This window comes from Chelon labrosus, assembly GCF_963514085.1.
Source record: "Chelon labrosus genome assembly, chromosome: 23".
Lineage (NCBI taxonomy): Eukaryota > Metazoa > Chordata > Actinopteri > Mugiliformes > Mugilidae > Chelon > Chelon labrosus.
Window position 1 is genome coordinate 17758192 of NC_140356.1, and position 23901 is coordinate 17782092.

The following is a 23901-nucleotide window of genomic DNA, read 5'->3' on the forward strand; positions in this document are numbered from 1 at the left end:
ATATTTTGGTCGTTATACAGAGAAACTGAACTGGAGTCCTCATGAATGAAGGTTTGTGGATTGTTTCCTCCTTTTATGTCTTCTAATTGAACTAAAAAGAGACTAAAACATCTTCCATATATAAATTCACTCATCGACTAGCTCTTTGTAGACATTACTGCTCTCTAAACCTCAATGATGGCACCTCTTCATCTGGGTTCACCTGACGCCGCAAGCCTGCTCTCAGCACGGTGAATTTGCGTTTCCTTACCTCAAAAGGTTAGTTAAACATAACAATTTAATTTGTTTCGCAGTTAGAGCCGTGACCCTGTCTTATCGCGTGCTTTGATTGCGACACGGTGCCATATTTTTGACAATACGCAGACGATGATGTGGTTTACGTGAAGTGCCGAATTTCCTTCCTTAAAAGGCAGCGAATGTGACGGTGTTGTCCTTGGTGGTGACGGCTACAGCTGCTTTGTGGCTGAAGGTTAATTTTGAATTTCCTTGAGGTGACATGCAGAGCTTGGTTTAAAAAAAAAATAAATAAATTAAGATGTCACGCCAAGGTTGGTTTTCGCACAGCAGCGTGAGGAAGATCCAAAACACGACTGAAGCTGCAGCTCGGGAGGGCACCGCCAGGCATGACAACAGAGCAGAGCTGGACGAAAAGCAAATTAATGTGCAAGACGTGAAACTAGAGGTAAAATATCATGTAAATACCACAAATTATAATAGTTTTCAATAATAGAAATATGAGAAATCAGCAGAGATACCCAGCTCTTCACGTCGTCCACATGCTGTCATATTTTTAATCGTTGCTTTGGATTCCTCAGCTGAGGCACTTTTCTTTTATTATTCCCCTCTCCTTTCTGAATGGCGAGATGAGCTCTGTTGTCAAATGGTTGCGCTGACTAATTTGGTGAAGCTCGCAGCCAGCTGCTACATCGGCTCCACATCCGACCAGGGCCGATGCTCAGGGGGGGATTTGCATTTTTTTTTTACTCCGTCTGGTTTAGATGTTTTTCTGTTCCATTTCAGATATATTCTCCATGGTCCATTACACTCTCTCTTTCTCTCTCTCTCTCTCGGCCACCAGTTACATCTGCACCTCTCTCCTATTTATAGTTCCTACACGCTCGCATACACTCCACCATAAACATGTATGTGCCGCGTGGTGGATTAAAAGGCCCTGCGGTAGGGTCTCTTGTGTGTCTGCGCAGGTAGGATTACACCGATCATCCCTCTGCACTCAGAAAGATGAGTCAAATCTCTCACACACACACACACAAACACACATTATATTAATGTAACTCTGAATTAATAATAATAATAATAATAATACATTTGTTTGAAGTTCTTTTCCTGCTTTTTATTTTTTATTTTTATTTTTTTTTGGACTCGGAGCTGAGGCACACGCTCGGACGCCCACGCGCACACACACATGACCCAGCAGACCTCAGCTGCAGAGACACGCTATAATTAGTGAGACAGCATCTTTATCTTTATCCGCGCGTGTGTGTGTGTGTGTGTGTGTGTGTGTGTACATGCAGTAATTGCTCAGGTTAGATGAGACTCTTTTAGTAAATCATTAATTTTATTAGGCAGCTGTTGCCCGAGGTTACAGAGGAAAAACACTTACCTTTTTTGAGAGCCTCCAACTTTTTTATTACCATTTTTGTTCTCTGCCTTTCTCTTCTTATTTTATCCTCGCTTATTATTTACTTTCCCAGTTTTCTTTCTACTTTCCACCTTTTTTTTTTTTATCCTCGCTTCCCCTCCTCTTCTTTTATCTTCCTCCGTTTCGCATGCTCTCCGACGTCTTTCTTTGTGCACGTCTATTCTCAGCAGCAAAGGTCAGATACAGATGCACAGCGTGAATCTGATGCCTCCCCCACATTACATGCCTGCTCACACACACACACACAAGCTCGCTGACAGACTGTGTAATTATGTAGGTGTCAGAGAAAGATGTGAGAGAGAGGGAGGGAGCACGGCGGAGGAGAGGGTTGTATCACTCCCATGTTCTGGCCGTGGTTCATGACATATATTAACTTATTGTAGAGGAAGACGTACAGTGTCATTACCGCTGTGGCACATTACCTGTATGTATTTGTGGAAGAAACGCTGGATGGCAACCTTTTAAAGTTTGATTTTATCGACGCTAACTAACTTTACGGCTCTTACATCCCAAGTTTCTTGACTTCCTTATGGTCAAGCTCTTTTTTTTAAATCTCCACAATGCAGTGCCACGCGTCTGAGACACCGGCGAGGTTAGCAGGGCCTCCGCCTCAATTTGTGTCTCGTACATTTGCATCTATTTGAGTCTGTTCAGTGACTTTGCTTACATTTGTGCAGCTTGAACTTTGCATTCGGTCGCAAACACACACCTGTGGCATCTCCGTCTGACGTGCTCTCACAAGCCCAGACACGCGGCCGTGGAGCAAACCTTCCACCCTCCGCATTCAGAAAGGCGCTTAGTGTACGTATGCAAAACGAGTGGGAACGTTTCATTATCATTAATCATCATCGTTATTAGTGTTCAAGCCCTAATGATGAGTCCTAATATTAACTGACCACTCGGTGTATTCATCATTTACTGGAGGCCTACACTAAAGTTAATTCTGCTAATTATAAAAGTGTTTTCTACTCAGTTCAGTGTGCGACAGTCACACCACAGACTTGGTGTGATCTGGACCACCTGCCTCTACAAAGTATGTGTCATTTCAGCATATTTGCGGGTCATCCTCGGAGCACAGATGTTGGCAAAAACACTTTTCAAAGTCATCGTTTACTCACGTCTATTCCTTTTTCTTTTATTTTTACATTTATAATTTACTATCACCACTTTTGGCTCTCGCTGAGAAACCCACTACGAACCCAAAGTATGAGAACGCTCTTTATCTGTGTGTGTGTGTGTGAGCAGTATGTTGAGTTGACACTCCACCACTATGACTGTGTTAGTAGTCAGACAATAAGCAGTTCTCTTACTCCTTCCTACTTATAGAAACAGAGTGGGTTTTCTGAGTGGGAGTTTTTTTTTGGAGAAGATGTGCTGCTGACTCTGCTGAACAAAAAAGAAAGAGGTGCTGGTAGTGAAGCGGCAGTTCATCGCCTCCGAGATACGATTTATTGCAGTAGAAATAGAAATTTATTTGATTGGAATAAAGGAACGTTGACTCCTGGCGTGGTTGACTTTAAAGTTTAAACCATAGGAATCAGAGAATGCTCATATTTAATCTATTGTAGATAGATACTTGGCAAAATTATTATTAAGTGCATTTTTGTTTTAATTATTATTTCAACACAATAAATTATTGTTTTATTGGCGAGCAAACCTTCTCTTCTTTAAAAGCCACATTCCTCTAATGGAGCTGCTGCGTTATTTTAATTGATTAAATTTGAATTAAATCCAAAATTTTAACTGAAGGTGTGAGGGAGGCAAAAGAGAGAGAATAATAAATAGTGGGTGGATAGAGAGATAAAGATGTGAGCAGCAGAGAGGTAGATGAGGCTGAGGAGAGGGGGTAAGGAGAGAGAGGGAATGTGAGGAGGAGGAGGAGGAGGAGGAGGAGGAGGATGAGGAGAGAAGCCAAGGCCTTTGGGCAAAGCCAAGACCGCCCACAGATGCTCTCTCTTTCACTCCCTTTCTCTCTCTCTCTTTTCTCACAGTTTATTCCTTTCCTCTCTCTTCAAGTGTCCTCTTGTCCTGTCTCTCATCTTCTCTATTTTCACACTCACTTTCTCCTCCTTCTTCCTCTCTAATCTGGCTTATCCTCCTCTCTCTCTCTCTCGCTATCTCTCTCTCTCATCCTTACTCACCCCCAGAGGAAGAAATAATGTAGGCCGATGGAGGAGGGAAGTGAAGGGCGGGCGCTCGCTCTATCAAAATCACAGTCAGACCTTCACCTCGTCCAGTGAAGGGCATGAGTGTGTTAAACTCTCTGGGAGCTATAAAAATAACTTAATAGTTGTGAAAGTATTACTAGTAATAGGTAGATGAAGTATATTTTAGTGAATTGGTAGGAAGACACATATTTTCTCTAGGCCACCGTTATAAAAGAGATGTAAAACTGTTCTTCTACTGCAAACAAATTCAACGTTAACTCTTCCCGTTGTGGATTTTTAATTCGTGGAGGTTTTATATTTGTAATACTAACCAGCGATTGGTCAATTTTAACCAAAGCGGTTGACCGACGCTGTCATCTCCGCTAGAGCGACCGCAAAATGTCAGGAGGAAGACGCATTTTGCAATAGCTCGGGAACACGAGGAGAAAAGAAAAATAACTGCTAGTGTTTAAGATCATTTACTCGTTTAACGGCGGGGGGAAATGTACCGTGTTGCAGCGGCGGCGTATAGTTTAGAGAACAGTTCACACAAGAGATGGAAAAGTAAACATTAAATCAATATAGACGATTGCAGCTTAAAAGTTGTAGTGATATAAAAACAGTGTTGTGTCTTGTGTGCTGTGTGGAACCAGGGCAGCCATCGTCCAGAGAATAAGGCCATGCGACGTGGAGAGGGTAAAATTGACATGCATGTTTTTGAGAGAGAGAGAGAGGCAGTGCTTATAAATAGAGGGAGGAAGGTCAGAGGGAAAGAGTCAGGCTTCCTGAGTCCAGCCTCACAGCCGGATACACACACACACACACACACACACACACACAAACGTGCATTGACAAAACACACAACAAAAAAAGTGACGTAAATGTTTTTCACGGGTTTTAAACTAAGATCCAACACGCTTGGAGTTATTAAGATGTTATATTCTGCTCTTTCACTGCTACAACAGTCCAGAACCAAAGATTTTAAATTTACAATCAAATCAAAAAGAGAATTTAAACTCATCTGTTGATTGTCTAGTGAATCTTTAGTTTCTACATATGTTTGCTTGGCCGCTTTCTGCTCTTCTGCTTGTATTTCTTCAACGTGTCAGTGAGGGTGTGTCGTCCGTGTATCGCCGGTCAACTTGTTGCCCCGCATGTAGAAGAAGCGCCTACATGCTAACTTTCTGTGTGAGTGTGTGTGTGGTTGTTGTGCACGTGTGAAGAGAGTGATCTAATAAGAGTTGATAGTGTGCCCGACTGCAGCTGCTCTCAAACACCCACTCCCTGTCAAGAGACACGCAGAGAAGAGAAAAGCAGACTGTAATTAAATATATTATACTTATTAAAGTGGAGGGAAAGGCCCTCGCACGCAGAATCGAGAGCAGCTTAGTTAGAGGAGTATGACCACGCACGGTCGACTGTAAAGTAATTAAAAAAAAAACATTTATAGATACGTGTGGTGGTTAACCCTTGCAGATTGTTTGAGCATGCCATTAGGTGTGATGACATGAGAAGAGCTGGACAAAAGGAGATTCACGTGCAAGATGTGCTAACTAGAGGTGAAATATCGCGCACAATAAGACACCACAAACCTCTGAAACCAGCGGCAACATCAAGTTCTGTGAAAACCTCTTTCATAACTGAGCCAAAAGTGTTTTGGAATTAGTTCATGACATACGTAGCCCTACACAAATGCAGTCAAACTTAATTTGTCTGTGATCTGCTTATTAAACATCACTTGCTACTGACTAATAATCTGTGACAAAGTAGTAGATCGTTTCATTCAGTAGATTGTGATCCTTACCAATAATTATGTGACTTTCAGGTGTGCACAACCCACAGCTCCCTACGAGTGTTTTAGAAACTGAATAAGCTACTTGAAATACACGTCTTCCAGAAACCCAAGTGTAGTTGCCCTCGTTTTAGGTTTGTTTTTTCTACGACAGCCAAGCCAGCTCTTCTGTAGTTACTTGTTTTAGGTCTAAAACCACGCCTCTGTAGCGTCAAAACTTCTTGTTCTGTTTTAGTGGCGGTTGGCTGATGTCGAGGAACAAAAAAAAAAAATACGTGATTAAACATGTCTGTGCTTTACCCTAAAAAAAAATGAAGACAGTCAGACAAATCGTAAATTGTGCAATGTGGATGTTTGGCAAGGTAACATCATTCAATACTATCAGATTAATTCAACACCTCCCAAAGAAGTCATGAGGTAAAGGCTGAAACCGAAACGACAGACGCTGCTTTTAAAACGCAGAAAAGTTTCCTGGAAACAGCATAAAAGTTCTGTATTATTATTATTATTATTATTAAATATATATTCCTGAGACGACACAAGAAAGACTCTTCAGAATTAGCATGTGAACAAATGTAAGACATTATATATTAGTATAATAGTTGTTGTAGAGTTGGATAGCGTAGGAGTCAAGGTGTGAGCTTCCCTCTCCACACTGCGTTCACTTTGACAGAAATATTTATTGGACCAAATCCAGTCAAGGAAGAAAAGAAAAGTCTTTCGGAGTCCCCCAGAAGAGGACGTGTTCTTTATTTGAGATCGGCTCGGGCCTCGGATCGGCCGATACTCGATATTAAATGATCGGGTTCAGAATTGGAAGTGCTCCGTTCCTAAAAAAATACGTCTGCGCACGGATCGATATTCACCGTTCCACACGTCTTCTTATCGAGCTCGCTGGAAAGCCATGACCACCTGCTCTGACAGATCTGGAAAGACAAGTGTTACTGCTCCTGGCGTAAGCGTGCCGACTGTGCCCACGGTCCTGGTTTGGTATTCGTGGTCCACAGGTGCACGTTCCATTTGGTGGATAATCGGCGACGGCTCAGCAGCAGCAGCAGCAGCAGCAGCAGCAGCAGCAGAGTGGAGGCACAGCTGGGTGGAATCACTCAGGCTTTGTGGCTTGGTTGTCTTCTGCTGCTTGGTTGAGATGCTCACAGCTACTTTGGCCTTTTATTGGAAGGAATCGGAGAGAGAGGGCTTCGCAGACGAGGAGCTGAGAAACGTTAGAGGCAGACACGCAGACGGAGAGGAAGACGGACAGACAGACAGACAGACAGACAGACAGACACGGAGAGAGGAATGCTGCATGCTCGGATAAAACTAGGAAGGAAGTCTGAGTGGGGTTTCCATGACAACCACACACTTCACACCCTGCCCCCCCTACACACACACACACACACATGTGCAAACACACACATAGACGGACACATGGGGGCGAGCGGCCGAAAACACGGAGATGGGCGACGTTTTGTGCGCAGATAAGAAATGGTTTTGTGCAGGTCGACAATAAATTACGACACGATATCTGTGACTCTCTGTTGTAGCCCTGTGTCTGTGTGTGTGTGTGTGTGTGCGTTGATTTCTTCCTGCTATTGTCAGTCGTCGTATGTGTGTGCGGTCGCTTTCCTGTGTGTTTTCTGAATCGAGAAGCCTGTGGAACCGTTGCATGATACAGATTTTATATAGATACAGATATAATCTTTACTTTTTTTACCCCACTGTGAGATAAATAAAGAATAATCCTAGCTTAGTTTATCTTATATATCTTCTCGTATCTTCTTTTATTTCATCTTGTCTTATCCTCTTGTTTTAGTTCTCAGATTAACCGAAATAAATAGTCGAAATTTGATAATTAGATGCCGAAAACGCAGCAGGGAAAATACTACAAGAGTTCTGAAGCGTTCTCATATCTGCATCACGGATCGAGAGAGAAACAGCGATCTATCAGGAACATGCTGTCACATGTATTTGTAATATCTGTTGCACTGCAAAAAACTACCCGCTCTAAGTTTTTTTAATGAAATGACCCTGAGGTGTTCTTACTTCAGCACCCTTTGCCGAATGTGTGTTTTTTTTTTAATGCAGTGCTCTTGTCAGTCTGAATTCAGCCTTTTCAGTGCGTCTACGCGGTCTGCATACCAAGAGCGGCACTTCAGCAGCAGAGGTGAAGCAGCAGCAGCAGCTTCAGCCTTCTGTCAGCGTCTGCACACACGATGCGTTCAGGCACAGCTGGTCACCTGATCTGTGGCGGCTACAGCTAGATCTATACATCTGCCAGCAAGTTAAATCAGCTTGTTGAAAATACGTGTTAGCGTCGCTGTATATATTGGCTGATCAACGGCCCGAATTGCACGTTGTTGAGGGAAATTTTTAGCTGTAAGCACACAAACGATCTGGTAAAAGAGAAAATCGGCGTCGTAGGGACGGACATTGCCGCGGATTTCCTTAATCGACTAAATTCCCATTCACAAGGTCCCTGTTTGATTCAGTACCAGTTTATTTAAAGACATTTTGGGAGTTTGAAACTATTTTTCTTTGTTTTCAGAGAGATTTTCACCAAACCAGTGGTGTCATTTGTTCCAGAAATTGGTGATTTTACCGTTTCACATCTCGCATATGGCTTTGCTTTTGTGCAGCTCTTATTCGTTGACTAATCTTGTCGAGGCCGCAGCAAGATTTCTACTGAGAGAATGTAGAAAATGGCAGATATTTAAAAAAATATATACAGATTTTATGACTCTTTCTAATCAAGTCAAGTCAAGTCACGTTTATTTATATAGCACACTTAAACGCAATGTAATTGACCCAAGGTGCTCACAGAAATAAAATATATACAGTAATAAAAACAAAAATATAAATGACAAAAAAAGTAAATAAAACATAAATAAATGAAAATACAAAATAATAATAATAATAATAAACAGATTATGATTGTAGATAAAAGAACATATGGTTACTGAAACTAATACTACTAGAGAAAGATGTACAGTAAAGTTAAAGATGCCAGTTAATATAATACTGAAAAGAAATAGAAATAAGATAAATAAACAAACAAGGGGAGAAATTAATGGACATTATAGGCCAAAGAAAATAGATGGGTCTTTAAATTTGATTTAAAACTAGTGATGGTGGGACAGGACTTAATTTCTATAGGGAGATTATTCCAGAGTCTAGGGGCAGCAACAGAAAAAGCCCTATCCCCTTTAGATATGAATTGGAAAAAAAAAAATAAAAAATTTTGTACCTTAGCATGGCATGTTGCTATGTTTTCAGTGCAGCAATACAGCAATTCAACAGTAGTTTATTCAGCAATGGGCAATATGACCAAAGAACTAAAATCTCTTTCAGATTTATGGGTGATTCATAATTATATTAAAACTTTTGTGGAAAACAAAAGGGTTTCCTTCAATAAAAACTACATGTAATATTCAATATCAACAACCAACAACAACATTAGCAAAAAAGCACCATTTACAAGACATTATTTGTTCAATATATACACCTTTTTTAAATAAAATAAAGTGCCACTGATGGGCAACGAGTGTGGAAACATTCATGATGAAAATATTAAAACAAACAGGCACTGCTACCTCCGCAGCATCTTTACATACCCGTGCTTTTTTAACTGTGTAGGTGGAAGTATTGTGTCTTTCTAGTGTTGCACTCACAGTGAGACAAAGCTAATGTTTGCTTTGCTGCTTTTTAGTTGTGGTTTTTGGAGCTGGGTCGGCCGCCGCCATTCTCCCCCGTTTGCTGCTTTTCTTTCAGGTGTCGTGCTGCTACATTTAGATTTAATAAACGTTTTGGCGGTCTGTTCCGTGTCGGACGCACTACTGAAGAAAAGAATGCCCTCCTTTTTGTTGTGTTTGTACCTGTTGTGGACTCCAAGGAAACTGCGGCTGCCAAACTCACTTTAGAGAACTGGATGGTGTTTGGGTGACACAGGGAGCAGCATTAATCTAAACTGCAACATAGGCATGCTTCAGACTGTTAAACAACATTAATTAATTCAATTATTTGGTAGATTGTCAAGCCGTAATTGTTCATAATTACTGTATAATATCAATAAAACATTATTAAGTGTCTAGGCTTGTTGCATAAATAAACGTTGTGTCTTTTTTCCCAGTGCATGTATGGGCATGTAATGATCAGCACATGCACAGACGTGTGAAGGTTATTCTGTGACTCTGTCTGTCTGTATAGTAGCTATTGAATGTTTGCTGTGTGTGTGTGATTTGGATATGGTGATCAGCCTTTGACCGTCACCCCCCCACCCCGGTACCTGAGGCCTGTCAAGACGCCGCCGTGTTCACATGCACACACACATGTACACACTCTGAGCTCCATGCTGTGCCACCGGCGGCAAAGAATGAGCCTTTCACACTGACCCACATAGAGGCAGAAAGGAAAGAGAGAGAGAGAGAGGGGGGAGAATAAATGGAAAAATTGGATTGAGATTGAAAGGACAGAGATAAAGAAACAGAAGAAGTGGAGCAAAAGCAGAACAGGACGGGCATTTGATAGATTGTGCTGAGTGAAGGACAGGAGGACGGAGTCTGCCAGTAACTGAGGTGTCCTTAACTGTTGCTGGTGCTGATGTTTGAGCTTCATATGCAGTAAATAATTTCTTTAACTTTCTCTAAGGATCTTTGCGCGTTTAGGCCGTACTAGACAAAGCTAGAAAGTACTCTGCTGAAGTATGAAGCTTAAATCTTAGTTTAACACGTGTCCTATGAGCGTGATTTGTAACATCACATCTTGATGGAAGTCAAGTGTGATAAAATATTTTCAGTGCCTATAAAACATCCAAGAGGGGTGTCTTAGTGTCCTCCATCACTAGTCTCCTTCAGAGTAGTTGTAAGTGTCTTTAGTCTGCTTTAGAGTAATCATAGGTGTCTTCTGTCTCTTTCGGAGTAGCCATAGGCGTCTTCTGTTTCCTTCAGAGTAGTCATAAGTGTCTTCTGTCTCCTTCAGAGTAGTCATAGGTGTCTTTAGTCTCCTTCAGAGTAGTCATAAGTGTCTTCTGTCTCCTTCAGAGTAGCCATAGGCATCTTCTGTCTCCTTCAGAGTAGTCATAAGTGTCTTCTGTCTCCTTCAGAGTAGTCATAAGTGTCTTCTGTCTCCTTCAGAGTAGCCATAGGCGTCTTCTGTCTCTTTCGGAGTAGCCATAGGCGTCTTCTGTCTCTTTCAGAGTAGTCATAGGTGTCTCCTGTCTCCTTCAGAGTAGCCATAGGTGTCTTCTGTCTCCTTCAGAGTAGCCATAGGTGTCTTCTGTCTCCTTCAGAGTAGTCATAGGTGTCTTTAGTCTCCTTCAGAGTACTCTTCGGTGTCTTCTGTGTCCTTCAGAGTAGTCATAGGTGTCTTTAGTCTCCTTCAGAGTAGTCATAGGTGTCTTTAGTCTCCTTCAGAGTAGTCTTCGGTGTCTTCTGTGTCCTTCAGAGTAGTCATAAGTGTCTTCTGTCTCCTTCAGAGTAGTCTTCGGTGTCTTCTGTGTCCTTCAGAGTAGTCATATGTGTCTTCTGTCTCCTTCAGAGTAGTCATATGTGTCTTCTGTCTCCTTCAGAGTAGTCATATGTGTCTTCTGTCTCCTTCAGAGTAGTCATATGTGTCTTGGTGTCCTCCATCTCTAGTCTTCTTCTTCCATGGTCACTCAGTTTGTGAGGACGGCCAGCTGCAGTCAGGTTTACTCATGTATCGTGTTCCTTCCATTTCTTAATGATGGATTTGACTGAACTTTAGGGCATGTTATATGTGACTTGGACATTTTTTTATTCATCTACTGACTTATACTTTTCAGAAAACCTTTTCCTGGTAGTTGCTAAGCATGCTCAGTGGTGTAACTGTAGCCAGAAATACCGACACTTAAAAGGCAAATTATGTTGACCACAATTAAATTTATTTTCTGGAAATCTATTGAGCATTTGTACTTCTTCTTAAATCATGTTTTATTATTGTTTTTATTATATTTCTGTTATTTTTGGAAACATTTAATTCACCCTGCAGTGTCAAGAATCTAATTCTCCATCATCATAAAACGACTAAAACGTGCCGGTCTTCTTGACATTTAAATGACCGTGTCAGTCTCTGTCTTCAGCTAAACGCTTCTCTTTTTAAAAAAGTGAGACATGTGTGTGCCAGTGTGCATACTGTTTAAACATGAGCTCAGGTTCCTGTGTGAGTGTCTGCTCGTGTTTCTCGGGTTGCCCTTGCCAGGTTGTCTGTTACGTAATGATCCAAAAATAGAGCAGGATCACCTGTAAGGGAATGAAGGGAGGAAAGGAGACACGGAGGAAGGATGGAAGGAATAAAACACTGGTACACCAGTAACACTATTTTGAGGTGAACATTTAAACACAAAAAACTAATGTTAGGTAGAGGTAGTGTTGTTTTGTTTGGCTACAGCATGAAGAGCTACGTTTATATAGACAATAGTATTTAACTAATAATCAGAATAATTTAAAAACCTCAATCTAAACAGACTAATCTGACCCTTTTAATCAGATTGAGAGCAGTAAACCTTATAATCCATTCAATGGAATACACTAAAATACACTAATTTGCTAAAAACACTAGGTACACCAGTGAAAACAAATCCATTCTAATAAAACAGCCCCGCACTAAATCCCCCTGCATGATTATTATAATGTTCGGTTCATGTCGAAACAGCATCAGAGAGGTGCTAAGCTGTGCGATCGTTTTGGATGATGCATTTCGTGGTGCTGTTAAACTGGATTGAGTTAAACTTTGACTAAAAAGCCAAAATAATGCGTCGATACAACACAGTTCAGTTCAATTCAATTGAACCAAAGCCTCCAAAAGGAAAACACAGTTGAATCAACAGCTTTCCCAAATCCTGAACACTAAAACCAACAAGCAGTTGTTCATAATAACCAGAATCAATGAGGGCAGCAAAAACGTGACTCCATCTTCTTCTAGTGAATCAATTCTGTGTTGTCCATAAAGTTGGGATCCTATCCTGTTGTATTTCTGGACATGTTAACACAAATATCTTATCAGACCGTTTTATTTAGCATCTGTGTGTAAACACAAGTTGGAATCTCTGATCAGAATCAGTGATATCCACAATTATCCTGATGTATGCCCTTAAAAACATTTAATCAAACAAAAAGAGGCAGACCTAGAAGAGCGTCGAGGACGGATAAGAGTGGATCCAGTGTCATAGTTCACCGGACACCACCGCTCTCACACTCTCTGTTGTTTCTTTTTAAGAAAATTTAGTTGCCTGCATTAATTCCCCCCTTTGTTCATAAACGTAATACCCCTGTTACTGTTTCTGTCCTCCACAAAGCTGATCTGTAACCAGGTCTTATCTGGAGCTAAATCATTCCTGAACAGTAGCGGGACTGAATCAAACGCACGCACGTCCTTACATAGTACGAGGCTCAAATGTCTGGTGTCGGGTCTCCCTTTGCCCGTCACGATGATTGGCATAATTACCTGAGCCGTGCTGTGAGTGTGTGAGGAAACACTAACTGCTGCTTCATTCGGCCTGCGAGATAAACGCAGCAGCAGAATAAGTGAGAAAAGCCTTTCGCTTATTATAATAATGATAGACGTCGGAGCGGGCGGGCGGGCTGGCAGGAGAAGAAGGGGGAAGAAGGTGCGCTGGTTTCACCGGCTTCTCGGCTACAGGTGAGATGTTTGAAACTTTATCTACGCGAGGATTAAAAACGAGTAGCGGCGGATAAATCGTTTGTTGTCACCAAACAAGTCCGTTCAAAGAAGGATCTGTCTGCTGTGGGCTTTTCAAGGGCGAACATTTTGGTCTGGAGTTTGTGCTGAATGCAAATTTAGATGTAACTCAAAACATTGGTTGTATTCCACTGATAATCAGATTATAATCAGAATAAAACCCCTTTGTGTAACCACCTCAATCAGAACGGACTGATCAGAAGGAGTTTTAATCTGATTGAGAAGGGTGGTGTAAACCTTTTATATTCCCTTCAGTAGGAAAATATTAGCTCTTAATAACCGTAGTAACGCTTCATCTGATGTTTTCTTTCTGGGTGGAATAAATCTAATCTTTATGAGCGTGTTTGCCCCACGGGGGGGTAAACATCAACTGACGAGATGGACAGAAACATAATGAACATAAAGATGAACAAAGTCTGTATCAGTGTGGGTGTTAACGTTGGAAATATGGCTCCATTTTGGTCTTCTTCTTCTTCTTAAATTGAAGAATACAGATAATCAGACTTGGTAAAGTTAAGTGCTTTTTGTTAGAGACGCTTTTTATACTAATTTTACCAAAGCTGCACAAACCCAACCACTAAAAAAAACCAATTAATCGCTTCATCTGCCGACAAAACACAACCAAATTTAAACATACATCATTTTAATTACTGTCACTCTTGGATATTTCACCATAAACTGTACAAACGGCTGCTGTTGCGAAGAAAGAAACATGCGACTTAAGACTAAAGCCACTCTGGCGCAGTCGTCTCTTTTGTCGACCGGCGTCTCCCACATAATCACAACATCTCCCAGAGTCAGAAGATGTTAAACCCGATTCCTCCCACTTGCAGCTGCCTTTTATTTTTGTGTCTTTGTTACTTTTGTTCCCACTACTTTGAATTCTAAGCAGTGTTTTTTCGCGCAGGCATGGCGGCGAGGCTCGGTGAATGTGCGGGGATTTATAAAAAAAATGATTCCCCGTCTTCTTGACTCCCTTAATCACCTGCGTAGTAAAGAACCGCGTGAACCGTTCGTGCTGTGGTTGCTGTTGACCCCTCCGTGGTTACAGAGGCTCTGTATTTAGAAATAGTTTTATAAATTGCAGCTATTACATCACCCTCAGAGCGTAGGCGGTGAAATGAGGGATATTTGCGTCCACAGTCGTCCCTCATCGGGCGATGGTGGTGGTGGTGGTGGTGGTGGTGGTGTCTGTCTTCTAAGTAACTGCACTGACTCTTCAAGTTGCTGAAAAATACACACATACACAAATCAGATCCTCCCTGCCCGGTGTAATTACTGGATGAGGTGCCGATGCTCCTGCTGTGCCGTCACCATGGCAACGCTGACAACCCACCTCTGCAGGAAGAGGAGGAGGAGGAGGAGGAGGAGGAGGAGGAGGAGGCTGAAAATACGGAGAGGAGACAAGGGGGAGGATGAGAAAGACGAAGAAAAAGAAGAAGAGGGTGACGAGAGGGAGGAAGAGGAGGAGCAAACGAGTGGGAGGAGAAAGGAGGGAGGACAAAGAGGAGACAGAGTGGACAGATACAGAGAACAGTGAACGGAGGGAAGAAGAAGAAGAAGAAGAAGAGTAGGTGGTGTTAGATCTGGCAGCAGCTGTCTTCAACTCCAATGTAATCTGCAGGCTTTTTATTTACTCAGCGTTCCTCCCCTGTCATGTTTGAATAAATCTAGCCTTCAGTTTTTCAGGTTTTGGGTGTTACTGCACAGTGAGTGGGGTGCAGATCTGATCGTCCGTAGATGACGTCCTCCTCCGCTGCCATTAGGCCTTAACTGACTGATTAGGTCAGGAATCATCATCGTTAGGAAATGCCAGCCGGTGATTCAGAGATTAATAAATTCTCCATGAACTCCTCCAAGTAACAGACGGAGCATCTAAAAAATGAGGCTAATTGAAGCTCACAAATCAGTGGAAGGCTGTAAAGCTCTCACAGGTCGCAGTTTCCCCCGGTCTGAGTGCGAGCCAGGCCTATTATGGATCGAGCCCAATCACACAAAAGGTATATTTGGACGACTAACGGAGAAGCATTTGATGAAACATACAGTGGAAACATTCGACTTTGGAAACCAAATAGAGGGAAGAAGGGATTCTTATAAACTGCAGCACGTTCTGTATTTAAGTAACTGTGAAGAAGGTGAAACTAGAATAAAGGCAGGCGTCTAAAAACATGAGGCAAAGCAAAGTACTTCAGAAAAAAAGAGAAGATGAAGATGCAGTCCACTGGTTGGGACATTTCTGGAGATGTTTAACAATCAGTACATTGAAGACAGCCTAAAATATCTTGACTAGGAAGATACTAGCAGCTATTAGACATAAAGAGACCATGGAGTCATAATGTAACCAATGGGAACATCTGATTTAGCTCATTGGCATGCGATGCAAAGGTTCACCGCAAAGAAGCAATGTCCAGAAATTTGCTTCCTGCCACCACCGTGCTGTTAGCAGGTTTGGAGCATCGGGTCAGTCCAGAAGAAACGGTGAAAACTGAAAACAAAGGACTTTCTTGGAGATGTTTTATCCAAGTGTCAGTTCTAAAAGACTGGTGGAGAGTTTACGTTTTTATTTAGGTTCATTATTTTTAATTGCAGATGAATATTTAGTTGTCAACAGACCTTATTTCCATCTAGAGATGTTCCAAATAAAAACCTAAATGTCTTCAAGAAAACTCAAACAAGTCGAGTTGCCTTTATTTTAGCTTTGGTTTTTGGATTTCCTGGTTCAGTAACCCAAATGTTTGAGTTCTCTTTCACCCTAAAAAACCTGAATGTGTCCCGAGCTGGTTGGAGAGAATATGAATTTCTAATTCTGATATTAATCCTGACGCTTCCAGCTCATATTTATTAGATCCCAAATCGAGATTAGAGAGACATGCATTGTTGCAGAGCACAGCGGGGTTCTTTGTTTGTTTTTTAACATGGTCCAAATGAATGAATGGGCATAATGCTTCTGCCAAGATACACATCTCTGCAAACCTGCATGGAAAACAGTAAACAGCGAAGCTTCTCTGAGAGGAAGAACTTCTAACTGCTGTAATACAATTGTGCATATCGGTTACTCAAAGACATATTTCTGTGCCTTTACACAATTTGGTAAAACCCTAGCAGTGAGAACTCATGCTTGTTCTCCATTTAGTTTTATTTGTTGTCACTTCTGTTCATTTAAATGCTTTTAAGCAACTATTATTTATAGATGTGTCCACTTTTACTGTCCTTTTTTTCTGGACAAATCTACTTAAAATAACTCCAGCGAGGTGTGTGTGTGTGTTCTGCCAGAAAAGCTTCACACTGCACATTTTTATTTTTTTTGTTGTTTAGTTTTTAGAAGTGAGCCGTAAAGCCTGTGATCCTGTCTGCTTTTAGTAGATTAGGACTGACTGAAATGTAATGGTGCACCATGACCTCAGAGCGTTTGCATATTTAAGCGTGGGTTTGCCACTTAATTCTTTTTGTGACGAGGGCTCGGAGTACGTTGCTGCTGCTGCTGTGCTCTTTTAGACGCTCCGACTTTCCTTCCCTCCGTCTTCTGGCGACAAAGAAACTCACTTTCATCATGAGTAAGAAGTACATGCACACACACACACACACACACGGCCTATTCATTCATATCTGATGAAACATAATCAGTTTACGATAATCCTGGCTGCTCAACACTCTGCAATAAGCAGCGGGGTTAAGTGTTTCGGTGTGTGAGTTTTAAAGTCTGTAACCAGGGTTTCGATTTTTATGGTTTCAGACGTCAGTTCTAATATTTGAAAAGCCACAAACGAGCCTTTTTGCAGATGGATGTGACATTGTTCCGCTGTGTGTGATAGATAAGGTCGGTACTCAGAAATGTAGGCAAGGCAGGTCAAAGATGAATCAGCAGAAACCAACCAACCCTGTCATTTTCACTTCCTTTTTATCGGGAGATGTCCCAAAATAAGTTTAAGCAAACCTCACATCCTCAAACAAAACTTAAAACAAAACAAAAACTGAAGCGTCTGTGTTTTGGAGTGGATCGGTGTTCACATGTTAATTTTCTGCCTCTGGTTTCACTTCCAAATAAGTGGTTTTGGTAAAAAAAATAAAATAAAATAAGCTGGTGTATCGTCTTGTCTGCTCACGTTACTTCCCCTAATCCGCTCGGTTTTACCCTCAGAGATCGGTGGCAAAGATTAGAAGAAGAAGCGTCACCAATGCAAAAACTAAAACTTGTAAAATAAAGTTTTATTACTGAGATAATATATTGTATTTGTGAGTTTACTTTCGTTTGTGTGTGTGGTCCTTAGTGGTATGTCCAGTCACCCTACGTCCTTGCATTTGTGCTGTTGTCACCCACGCGATACTATTTATATCCCAAGAGTCGTGCGTCCGTTAGTTTGTATATGTGTGTGTGTGTGTATATGTGAACCTGAGTGTTTGTGTGTGTGTGTGCGTGTCAGGGTGTGTCATCGGGTTACAGGGTGTGTAAGTGGACTCCTCTTTGTCCTGCCCGATAATTTTAGACCGACGGCCACTGAAACTTTCAACAGGAGGGTCAGATGCTCGGTGCAAGCTTTTCCACTGAAAGACAAACACATCTCGTCAAGTTGTGACAAAGACAACTTTCTCTCCCACGCTTGAGGATTTTTTTTAATTATTTTTTTTAGTAATAATAAAAAAAAAAAAAATAAATTGTGTCTGAGTCCAACGTGTTCACATCATATTCATATCCAGGCTGTATAATATGGACAACGTGTCCCCACTTCCTTACACTGGCCAAACTGACGCTATTTTCCCCGGGATACGGGCGGCCCAAGTCCCGCCCACTAACATTGAGGAGGCGGAGCTTATGACCTATACTGCAGCCAGTCACCAGGGGGCGCTCTACTTGCTTTTGCTTCATTAAGGACAAATGTAAATCTGTTTAAAAGGTGTTGAAACATATGATTTAGTTGACGTGTCACGCTTCATATTGCCATATTTCTCTTAAATAAAATTAATTTATCCTGTTGCTCTGAGTCTAGATCCTCTAGTGTGTGGATCAGCAGTTAATAGACGAACATGTGGACAGATGTTGAACTGATGGGAGCAGTGGGTTGACTCCTCTTCAGGAGAACATTCAGAGAAACAAACACACAGATAGAAATGATGTTAAATAGTTGGAGAGGATGAACCACGGAGAGATGACTGCTGACTCATCCTCCGACGGAACAGATCCGTCTCCGACTCTTTTCTCGTCGTCACCCCAAAGTGCTGCTGGCAGTCTCCGCTCCAAGCTGTTCCCAGCTCTCCTCGACCACATATCTCCAGCTGAGCCCCGCTCGAAATGTGGTCTCAGGACATGAATAATTAATCTACACGCTCGATTATCCTGAATATCTCCCAGTGATTCAGCTGCTCTGTGGCGAGATGGCAGATAAACATGACAGAGCTGATTTTTCGAACCTGTGTCGGTGTGAAGTTGACGAAACCGTTTGTGTCTTTGTGTCGTTTTCAGGAAGGCGATCTCCCGCTCGGGTCTCCATTACCTCGGGCCGCCACAGCCTTCGCTTCCTCCAGCATCCAACGGCCCCAACAAGGAGCTTCGAACCTGCGTGGACTGGACGGTCAGACATGCACAAACACTCATTTACTTTTATATATATATACATCAGTCAGCTACAACATTAAAACCAACGACAGGAGAAGTCCCTGACACAGGCACACACACAAAAACACTTCAGGAACAACTCTTAAAAACATGAAGAACAGCACAAGGTGTTGACCTGGCCTCCAAATTCACTAGATCCCAAACTCGTCAACTCGTATCTGTGGGATGATCCACAGAGGCCCCTCCCTACATTCTGCTGCCAGACACCACGGGACACCCTCAGAAGGCCCATGAGTCACAATTGCTTAGGAAGGTGGTCATAATGTTATGTCTGATTGGTGTATGCAACGTGCAAATTGTGATGGTTACACCACTAAGTCATAGCATCTGTAAATCTGCAGGGTATTCCTGGTCTGCAGTGATTCGTGGAAGGAAAGGAGATGAATCACGTTTTCTTTCATGTGGATGACTCTATGTTTTTGCTTATATGGGTAACATAAGGCACCAGGCCACCATGCAAGGGACACCACCTTGCTGTCGCCATGGTGGATGTGCTTGGCCTCCAGTAATGTTCAGGTGTCGGTACGACTCAAAGTAACATCCACATAAATGTCAGGACCCAGGTTTCCAAGAAGAACTTTACACTGCGACAGTATAATCAATGTTATTCACTACACAGGTTGGTGGTTTTAATGTTCTGGCTGATTGGTGTGCATGTAAAATTACACAGGAACAAAATACATTCAAACTGTGTGGAACACAAAAAGACATTTGTCCCAGTCTTTGTTGTTCCTGTTCTGTCTGGCTGAGTCACTCGATGACATTTTTGATTTTCGTGCCAACAGATTTGTTAGCAGCTTGGTTTCAGCAGCCATATGTTCATGGGGAAATGAAAGGCGGCAATTTTCATTTCTCCTCTCTTTATTTATTTATTATTTTTTTTTTTTTCCTTGATCATTACTTGAAACCGTCCCCAAGCGTGGGAAAGAAAGTTTTATGTATCACGACTTGACAAGATGTGGTTGTGTGAGAGTTTAATGGACTTTATTTGCGAAAACATGAATCGCAGTTTTAAAATGCTTTCGGCTTTGGAATTTAAGTCCCACGCGCGGGGAAATGTCATGAGGCAACTATGCGGATTAGGCAACAAATGGTCAAAAAGTGCAGCGACGAACTTTCGTTGGCATTTTTATTTTCACTCCGTTCGCAAAGACGAGAATAAACCTGAAATATGAAGCATTTTATGACTAAACACTAATGCGCTGTTAGTAAAAAAGGTTAGAACTTTTCTATAATCACCGTCTGTCTTTACTTCCAGGATATTTATCACCTCCACCAATCTACTACAGTACCCAACCTGAGCCATGTCTTCTTATTCATTAAGACTAACTCACGACATTTGCACTTTAAACATTTGTAAATTGCTTTGCTTTTACAAATCCGATCCACTGCACCAAAATAAAAAAATGCTGCAAAATCCAGTCGGAGCAGATTTTTGCAAAGATAAAAGCCAGTAGAAGAAAGAATGCTTCTTCTTTTATCAGATTAAAGATTAATGTCATTAAAGTTTGAGCTATTTCAGTTTAAAGCTCAAAAAAAAGAACAAAAACTAAGAGAAACAAGTTTTCTAAAATGCTTTAATTAATGGAAGATCCATGTTTAATAATTAAGACGTTAAACACTTTTTCACTGACGTGTTTACAGTGACTAATTGGTCTCTAAATGAATCATATGTCAATAATAGATGGTAAATAAAATGGATTATTAACAGGAAGGTGTAAGTAGACAAACTGTTGTGAGACCACATCAGAGTTTCCCCCCGAGCTCTGTCTGCAGGGACACTTCCACCGCGTCACGACTGCCCTTTACCTCTCTGCACGACTCTCAAACTCATATGTAATTATTGTTTCAAAGTTAGTATTTTTTGCTCTAATAAGGAATGACTTTATAGACTAAACTTTAAAAACCAATGCACTGCAGAAGATTAATCAAAATCATCATCAAAATTCACCTCCTAAAATTTTAGTCCTGACCTGATTGATTGGGTGCTGAGGTTCGGCACAGACTGTCTGGTAATGTGAGGTGTTTACAGATCCGATCTTAAACTCCTGAACTGCTTACAGACCCGTAGAAGTTTTCGCAATTAACATGGAACAAGTTTGATATTTACGATATTTATTTAAACTTTAACCGGTGAGAAAAACTGACGGTGCTAATGTTAGCTAGCATGCTGCTACTGGACTGGAGTGGACTTTACCCCGCTGAGATCCCCTGAGGTGGTCTGATCTGTCGCTATCATCTAAATAACGTCCTGTAGAGTGTGTTTTGCCGCTATTTCTGAATCTTGTAGTGTTTGAAGGTTCAGACGGAAGATTATCTGTAAAGATTTTCCTGTAGTGTGTGGTGCAACCTGATTTGAAAATCTGTTAGGATTTTAAAACTCCAGATTTTGCGGTTCTCTTTAAGTGTCGGGAGTTTGGAGAATGACAAAAATAGAGTTTCAGAAAAAGTTTTCAATTTAATCTCTGACAGTGTTGTTGCACTGGCAGCCTTATTCAGTTTTCATTTTCTTGTAGTTTTTCCTCTTAAGGGAAAACCAATCACATCCGTACGGTGAACAACTTCCCGCGTGTCTATACATTGTGTTTGTGTGCATGTGTCCCATGTAGGTGTGTGTTTGCACATATATCGGTAGCTCCTGTAGTGTTTTGATTAGCGCCTTAAATGAACATGCGCTGTGAAAATTACCCACCCACTCAGCGGCGGCGATTATGTGCTCGACACACTCGTTGACCGCGTCCGCCGCGCGAAGCGTTTATGTGCATATGGTGGCGGATTAATGTGACTGAAAATAATCAGTGGCGCTGAAGAGCGAGGGCGAGACATTCAGAAGGATTTACGCCAGTTTATTATCTGATTATTTCCCCCCTCTTTTTACACCCCACCGTCCCCCTTCCCCTTGTCTTCGGCCCTGCAGGAGAACGCCGTCAACGGAGATCACCTGTGGATGGAGACGAGCTGTTCAGGAGAGCTCTGTTACCTCGGAGAGGACACCTGCCTCCTGAAGACCGCCGTGAGTAGCGCGCAGTACACACCGACCACGCTCGTACTAACACATCAGTGGGTATCTTATACGTTGAATAAAATAGCCTTGAAGTTTTACTCTTTCACTAATACGAAGAGGTCAAGAAGCCGTAACCCTGAACAACTACTAATACTTGTCTTTCATTATGTGGTGAAAAGGAAACTCATATGTATATCCACTAAAATGGAAAGTATTGATGTTTTTATATAGATTCAGTAGCAGAAGGAAGTTCAGATTTATTTATATGGTGCATTCAAAACGTCTGAAGATGCTTTAAGGTTCAGACACACCGACTAGACATTAATAGGCCCATTTTGATGTTGCCTCACGTCTTTTATGTCTGGACCAAAAATTTGCACTTGAACCAGTGTTAATTTTGACAGAGCTACTTTTGATTTAGTCGTATTTATTCGTCCTAGTCACCTTTTATAGTTTTAGACTAGTTTTAGTCGACGAAAAGTCCTTGAATTTTTGTCAGCTTTTAACTTTGGATAAAAGGGTACTCAAAATTGTTCTCACTTTTCACCAATTTAATTAAACTTACATGTGTCGCAGGGGTTTGAGTCCAGGTGACAGGCCGTAGCGACTCTGTATTCAGTTCTACCTAGAGTTAGATATCAGCCTGCTAAATGCTTATCCATTATATCTATGTGTCGGTAAAAAGCATGCAAATCAGCAACTTGAAAAGTACTTAGATGAGACTTAGCTTCATAGTTAGCTTACTGACTGTGATGGAAGCTGCATAAATAGAAGAGTGATGCTATCCCCAGCTAATTTGCAGTTTTACGCTTTATTGTTTTGTCAAGAGGGAGCGCATCTTTAGGTTAATTACATACAAAGAACTAATTTGTAGTGTTATTTGTGTATTTCTTTCACGTAGCCATTGCTCAGTAGTTTTGGATGAATTGCAGATGGTCTCAGTATTGTAGAAATGAAGCGTGTTGTATACTTCAAGCCTTACATGGAGTCCAGAAATCAACCGTTATTTTAAACAGGATGAAATACACACTTACTGAAATGAATCACGTCTACAAAGCAACAAAGAAAAGAGGGAGCTCTCAGGTGTCATTAACCGCCAGCACGCAGGGCTGCGTAGAAAGCTTTTTAAATTATAGGTATTGTGGACCTTCTGTCTGTCCACACACGTCGTACGAGGGACAACAACACCCAGAACGAAAAGCTGAGAAACAACCTTTTAATTCTGACAATAATATAATGACACATCCGTGCATTTCCCACTCACGCTGGGTGATTTCAGCGAGCGTGTAAGAGCATGGAGAGGCTGCTGCCTGCCTGCAAGATCGAGCTGCAGCAACCTTCGCTCTTTGATGATTTTAATTTGATAAATATTCCAAAAAGGACAAGCTGACCTCTGTGGAATTTCAAACTGCTTTAACAAGTCACGGCTGACGTGAATAAACACATTCCTGCCTTTCAGTCAGGAAGGAAGAACCTGACCGTCCGACAGGTGCAGCTCTCACTGAAAATATTGTTAGAGAAAATAAAATGCGGCCTCTCGTCTCAGTTTATTTATTTCAGCTGAAAAGCAAAAGCAAAAGCATCGCTCGGCTAGTTTTGTTAGCTTTGTTAGCTCGTCTGCTTTACTATAAATGGATTTTCAATACAAAAAGTAGTGCATAATAAAGCCGTCTTAGTAAAACTGTCCTACACATTATACACACTGCTCACAGGACACCATTAATTCATGATTAATTACCTTTAAAGGATATTTTATTGAATGCTCCTGTGGCGTTTAAAAGCTGACTGACGTATCTGGTTTACTCTTTAATGACTGTGCGCGTCTAAACTTTCTCAAACGTGACTATAGATTTACACAAAACCCTCAATAAGCAGGATTATACAACGGGGGGGGGGGGGGAGTTTTCTATCAGCTCGCAAAATAACCACAGCCACAAAAAAAAGCCACTGTGTTTAAAGACGAGTTCCTCCAAT

The 23901-nt window shown here is 41.5% G+C and overlaps 1 protein-coding gene across 1 annotated transcript in view; it reads left to right on the forward strand.

The window, feature by feature from the left end:
- The window catches only part of dgki (diacylglycerol kinase, iota), a 66108-nt gene that overhangs the window by 13688 nt on the left and 28519 nt on the right, over positions 1–23901 (forward strand). Inside the window, exons 2-3 of the mRNA XM_084573006.1 lie at positions 18771–18879; positions 21841–21936. Coding sequence (XP_084429132.1) covers positions 18771–18879; positions 21841–21936 — 205 coding nt within the window. The remainder of the gene's footprint in view (positions 1–18770; positions 18880–21840; positions 21937–23901) is intronic.